At 39.9% G+C, this 7,156-nt stretch overlaps 1 protein-coding gene across 1 annotated transcript in view; it reads right to left on the reverse strand.

Annotated features, from left to right (window-relative positions):
* Myh15 (myosin heavy chain 15) overlaps positions 1-7,156 on the reverse strand; it is a 197,465-nt gene that overhangs the window by 47,653 nt on the left and 142,656 nt on the right. Inside the window, 1 exon segment of the mRNA XM_008841432.1 lies at positions 2,730-2,854. Coding sequence (XP_008839654.1) covers positions 2,730-2,854 — 125 coding nt within the window.

The raw sequence follows: 7,156 nt of genomic DNA on the forward strand, positions 1-7,156 counted from the left end.
GCTGGAAATGAAGACTTTTTTTTTGCTTTCATTCTATTCAAGAGCTCCCTGAAATAAAAGTAAATAAATAAATAAATAATAAATAACATGAAATGAAGTCTCCTTTTGGACAAATTTTTCACTTCTTCCCTCAAAACTTCTCTCATAAATGTAGCTCTCTTTAGAGTCACTGGACCAAATACAGGTTCAAATCAGGTTCCTAAGCCAGACAGGCTGAAAGATGAATGACTGCTCTGGTTTGTCATTTCACTTTTAGCTTCGTCCTTCTCAGCTCTTTGACTAGGGGCCTGAGGATGGACCCAGGATTCAGCTCAGTCATAGGGTCCTTGCCTACCATGTATGTAGACCTGTGTTCAATTCTCAGTACCATTGAAGGAAAAACATACCGTAGCTTAAGAAGAAAATTCTAAAGCATTTTTAAATAGAAAGTTTCGATCTAGTCTATGACTGTATTTAATTACTGACATTTAGTACCCTTGAAGTTTTTTAATTTAGCCTATCTTTGGGGTGAGTCAGTGAAAATACCAAAGGTAGAAGAAAGGAGGTGTTCATGCCTACCTGAAATCTTTTATTTAACTTTGAACATCTGGGAAGTACTTAATATGTAATAGACTAAGAGTGAGCCAAATGGAGTTTTTAAGAGGAAGATCTGCTGAGATTGAGTATTCAAATAAAGGTCACAGACCTAATCCTACATAGGTTGTTAATAAGGATGAATCAATTTTAAGAGCAAAAGTTTGGTGAAATCTCTCAAGCCTTGTCCAAAGAAACTGTGTGTATGTAAAAGAAGAAATCAAAACAAATAACTAAATACCTAGAGGATAATATAACGGCATGCAGTGTATTGGCCAGTTAACGCTGGACAGTCCTGAGAACAGGGATATCATTTTATAATCTGCTCTAAGGAGCATTCTATACTTACTAAGAACAGTAAAACTCAATAGTAATTTCCAAACAAAACAATAGATAATGTTGGGAATTTTCAGAAAAGCCTTCTTTGTTCTTCTCTCAATGCTAATGAACATAAATCAAAATTAAATTCTTACATAGCAATTTCCTCACAGGAATGGTAGTTTTGTCAAGGGAAAACTCACTTCTAACCCTCTAACCCACTGAGAAAGTATTTAGAGGTGACCTTGGATAATTGTTATGGCTTCAGAGATTTGATGAACTTTTTCATAAAAGCGCACAAAGAAAAGAAATAATTAAAGTTAGAAACACCTGCCAAAGTTGATGTATTTGAGGCTGAAGACAGTTTGAGGAAATGATCCTGGTGTATCCTGACATCTAGTGGTACGAAGTAGGATGAGTATTATAGCCTCCTGCTCCTTTGGGTGCTGGTTCACTTCTTCTACAAATACTCAATGTATTATATAAAACCAAAATTGCCCCTAGAAATCGTATTTTAATTGTCATGATGTTTAAACAGGTACCATAAAAGTTACTTTTAATTTAATATAATGGCTTCAGACCGTCCCCAGCTAGAGTGGCCAGAAATTCAAAGACAACAGTAATTAAACAATGTTTATGAACTGTGCAAGACCCCTTCTTCCAGTTGAAGTGTCTTCTATAAAATATAGAAGTCCTCAGGAAATGTTTACCCATGAAAGAGCAGTAGTTGGATGAAGAGCTCTGCACTTCAAAACCCCACACAGAGTAATGCGGACACATCTGCCTTGCCAGTTGCTTACAGAGCTGCAGTGAGAGGCGAATTCTACAACAGTGCATGTACAAAGGCGTTCTCACAGACTAATTTTCTATTAACGTACTTTCCAAAAGGCCCTGCCTAAAACTAGTTACCCAATCTTTCAAAGATCATTCCCTCCTTTGGAAGGGTATGTATATTTCAAGGTGACCAGGTAGTTATTCAGGGGTTACTTCAAGATGAAATTCAGTTGGAAGCAAAGAGGCTCTGTGGAGCTTATTAGCTACCTACTGACTCTGGTTAGATAGCTTCCTTTTCAGGTCATCATCTTTGGCATAAGGTCTCCTTATGGTCCTATCAATTATCTAGCCTGTATCCAGGAATAAATGAAGACAGAGATTCTTCCAGAACTCTGAGTCTATAACACAGAAAACATCCCTGTCAAAGAATCTTTGTCACCCCTGACAAATTAGCTTTCAGAAACAAATGTTTGAGAATTTCACTTGGAATCTCATCTTGCCAAAATATTTTGGGGTGCCAGGCAAGTGATTTTGACGGACTGTTTAAGGAAGGCATAGGTATAAAGCCATTTATACTTCTGACTCTGATAAATATTTATTGAGCCCTCCTACAGAACAATGGTGTTCCAGCCAGTGTATCCCCACATTAACATTACAGTAAACTCAAAGGGATGTTGTTAAAAATGCAGATTCTGAATCAGTCCAGTCAAGGACCTGACAGATATTATGAAAGTCTAACAAGCTCTAGGGTAAGGCTTGTGTACCTGGTCTCTGGGTATTTTAAGTATCGAGGGTCTAGGCTGGGTGTAGAACAGTAAGCAAAAACTTGATGGTTGCTTTGACTATAGCCAGGAGATTAGAATTTACTAGTAATTATCTTATTCTCTAAGCCTCAGTTTCTTCCTTTGTAAAATGGAGACAAGTTTGCTGGGGTCGTTACATAAATGCACATTGAGCATCTGGCATAGTACCTAGCATGTAGGATGGTGCGGTGGCTGTTGTTACCATTAGAAGGCAGACCTGCTTTGCCCAATAAGAACTTTCTCCCCTCTCTGATGATCTACCTCTGCTTCTCCCAGTGTCTCCTGGGCTTCCATCTTCTCTTTCTCAATCAGTTTCTTGACCTTTTTGGCTTCAGCTAAGTTCTTGATCCCTTCTCTCACCTGATTAGTTAGGCTAGAAACCTATTCTGGAGAGAGAGCAAAGATCAGGTATGTGAGTAAAAGCTCAGTCTCAGCTCATGGTATCCATAGATATTCTTCATAAAAGACCACTGGAACCATGTAGCCATTGGTAAGTTCATGGCAAAGTCACCCCTTACTCACAGGGAACTTATTCAGAATTAGAAAAGGGAATCCCTTCTGTGGTATATTCTTTAGTCATCTGCCAGAAAACTGCTTCAAGAATTGGTGAGAATGGGGCTTTCCAGAGCCTTGTGCCTTGAACAGCCTACATAATGTCACATGGTAGCTCTGCTTGTCTGGACCATACCAGATTCCACCTGGAAAGTCTCTTACACATACACCTGGAATCCCTACTCTTCAGTGGATGTACTTAGCTGTCAACACCAGTTGTTGCCACTATGTCAGCCACCATTCAGCAATGGGACAGAAACATAAAGCATAAGTCAGGTCACCATCTGCTAGCAGCCAAAGCATGACTCTAGTTAGGCCAGATATAAACAGAAGGGTCTCTAGAAAGACAGTAGCTTGCACTCAAGCACATAAGAGTTCTTGCTAGCCTCTCGTGAACACAAGCCTTTGACAGAGTGAGGCAGTGAGAAGTGACAAACATCAGCCAACATCTACTGTTTATTTGGTTCTGATTCTTGATGAAGGGAGCCTCTAGTCCCTAAAAGCTATGATGTAGGGTCATGTAGCTCAGTGAATTGCTTAGCCCAGTGGAATGGAGAGAGAGCTTGAGAGTTTTCCTTTTCTTTTGGTGCTGAGATCCTCATTCAAGTTAAGATTGGTCAATTCCAATGCCAGGTCTGGGATATGTCCCTATGAATTCTAGGTGAGGGAGGTCTAAAGGCCTCCTTTAAATAAAGTCTATTGCCACAGCTCTTAGTTTACCCACCAAAACTGAATGATAAGACCCTATTTCTGAAACCACTGAACACTTCAGTTGAAGGACATAGGGAAAGCAAGCTGGAACTGAGCCAGAAGCTCCCTCCTTGCCAGCTGGCTGTTATAGCGCCAGATGGTGCTATGTGGATGCTGGGGGTAAAAATTATCTGTGTTCTCATACAGATGTGGATGCTGCATCCTATAATACTGACCTGCCAGGTAATATGTGACCACTGGTGCAATAAAGGCATAACTGTTATAGGGTAACCAATCACTTGCCAATTAAATTTGAAGCCCGTTCCACAAGAGGGAATTCATATCTGGTAATATAAACTTGGTGGTTAAAAGCACATGACTGGAAGGTCATAGGCCCTAGGGGGAAACCCACTACTCTTGTTTTGCTGAATAAATAGATTGCCAAACAGCCTCTTAAACCCACAGATGAGTGCTGCTCTCAGTCTTGGTCAGAAAAGCTCCTCTTTGCAGGGGTAGTAAGTAGTTAATATAGTGACTCATAACTGGTCAAAGTGCTGAGAATAAGCAACTGTTGAGTACTTCACACTGAACTGGATATCTGTATCACCCCCTCCAAGATTCAGGGAACATGGCAGAAGAGGGTGTAGAATGTAAGAGCCAAGGATGGGGAAGAGTGTTGTAAGCACTGTTTCATGGACATGACATGGCTGTTACACTCATGAAATCACAGCGGTTGTAGTTACCTCCACAGGACCTGAACAAGATTGGGTCCTTCAAATTCCCATCATGGATGTAAGAAGGGCTGATGAGGCGCTACCCCTCCTGGGGAGCTACAGGCAGTTTGTGGCTACCAGAAGGAAAGGAATCATTTTCTTCAGTGGTAGAAGCCATTCGTTAGGTGCTTGTGCTTGGTAATCTCCAATCCATGGTCAGGCAAGCAACCCTAATTAAAGTCAGTGGACTTAAAACCCATGAAAGTAGGAAGAGAAATTGTTAAAAAGAGGGTGCTCAACAGAAGCAGGCGATTTGTAATGGTGGGGTATGTGATCGAAATTGCATACATATGTGAAACGATGAAAGAATAGTGATTTAAAAGAATGTTAAAAAACTTACAAAAATAATCAGATAAGAGTTCTCATGTAAATTATAATCCTTCTCTGATCAGAGAAAACTCAAAGCAGGTTTTTCTCAACTCTGACTATACCATGCACACAATAACCTGAAGAGTTGTTTTTTGTTTTTTTAAGCCCAAAACTCTAGTCCCATCTCAGGCCAAGCTTCAAATCCAGGTATGTGGGTTTAGCCACACCTGGAAACTTGGTAGAAATACAAACTCACAAGCTGCACCCTAGATTCACTGAATTAGGAGCTCTGGGGCGGGCCCTTGTATTCCAAGTGGTTTGCATAGCTGAAGCTTTGTAGCCACTGGTCCAGCATGTACCAGTCAGTGACCTAATCACGGACTATGCAGGTCAACAAAGAAAGCTTCACTTAAGCCTCCAATAACAATGGGTGGATTTGCGTCCAGGGCGCTTGGGGTTTCCATGCACATCACTGCTGGCATTGGAATAACTTCGCAGCCACTCTGAATTGTTGTTTGGCAATATATACAAAATTTTAAAACTGTCTCTTTGACTCAGTAATTTCATTTCTAGAGATCTTTCCTACTGAAATTTTACATATTCATAAATACGTGTGTATGGATGTATAATGCATATTTAGAATTGTGAATAATTGGGTTTTAAACTAACAAGGTCTAGTTAAATGAGTGTTGGTTATCCTTTTTTAAAAAAAAATTTATTTAATAACCACATACTTAGAAGAAGCATTTCATTACAATAGCATTGACATATTCAATAGCAATTTTTTGAGCTAGGCTGTATCTCTTACAAAATTGGCTGTACATTTTTAGGCTTACAGTTGAATTATTACAGTTATATAATATTGTACTCAGTATAAACCCTATAAGACACAAAATTAAAGGAGGTTTTAACCTCTACTAATTAGCATGAAGTAAATTTCCATTCTTTCTCCTCAAATATAACACATTTTTAAAAAATTTATTGATTTTTGTGTGTATATGTGTATATCACACAGAACATCCCAAACCATCTCATTCGACTACACACTCAGATAGCGCCCTCCCATAGCCTCCTTCCCACCACTAGAGCCCTTATACTCTGATATCCCTGCTACTGTCTGCTGTGTTGTCGGCACCCATAGCCATTCCCCACTACTTGCCCTTCTGGTGAATCTAGTCAGCCTAACCAGAGGGCTTTGTTTTAGAAGGGTCAGCTGTTCCTCATCTGGCAGTAATCAGTTGTCAATATTCCTTTAGGTAAGATTGGGGTCTGCTGTTCATTTTTCAGTTCTATGCTGGGTTACTATCTGGGAGTCCCTTTGGCCACCCTGGCCAACAACTCAAAAGAAGGTATCACCTGTCTGGCATTGTTGCTTGTTATGTAGACTTTAGCTATGCACATGGACTCTTAAGAAATTATATTGACCCCTTTAATTTTTGTTTATACTTTCATTTGGGTGTTTAAGGCCATACAGTTGGTCCAGATACACCTATTTATTTTTACTCTTAAGGTCATTTGAGGATCTGTTCCTCAGGGATCACATGGGCTTGGGAGGAGCCCCTGGCTCCTTTCTTTTACCAGCTCTGCCTATGTGGAGATAAGTCAAGGGTCCTGCTCAACCATGGTTGGCTTCGCTTGGAAGCATGGAGGAAATAATTCCTCTGTGTTGACCCTCCTCTTTGTAGACTGGACACTGGTTCAAGTCCATCTGGTGGGGTCACCTAGGCCTCCTTGATCAAGAGGACAAGTGACCCACCACCATTATAGGACATTTTGAGAGATGCTCATAGTCCCCTAGAACAAGTCAACATAGGAGGGCAAGGAACAAAAAGTGTCCTTTATGTCCCTCGGACCAAATTATTATAGGCCTCAAAGTATGTCTGTTAAACACCCAAGAAGGTTAGTTCCACTACTCTCATACTTTTAATTACTGTGTGTCATATAGATAAATCTTGGGCTAAGACCAGTTGTTCTCAGATAAACCTTACCTAGATGTATATTTCTTGATCTGCTATGTATAACTTGTCAGTAGGTTGTAAGAGTAATATGGTTGTATCTGGTTTTCAAAACTAGCTGGGCATTGTGTATCTCTCACATTGTCTAACCCCTCCATCATGGTTTCCCTTGTTAAGGTGTCCCCATTTCCCCCTTTCTCCCTTACTAATACCCTTCTCCTATGGTCCTACCTCAACCAATTTGGAAGGAGATGCATCTTAGCTCTGGAAATAGTTATTGAATATGTCAATGCTGTTGTAATGAAATTCTTCTTCTAATTATATAGTTATTAAAGAAATAATTTAAAAAATACTCACAAACCTATGCAAGGACACATCAAAGAGATTATCCAAAATCCTTATCAAATTT

This window comes from Nannospalax galili, unplaced genomic scaffold (assembly GCF_000622305.1).
Source record: "Nannospalax galili isolate Female #2095 unplaced genomic scaffold, S.galili_v1.0 scaffold261, whole genome shotgun sequence".
NCBI lineage: Eukaryota > Metazoa > Chordata > Mammalia > Rodentia > Spalacidae > Nannospalax > Nannospalax galili.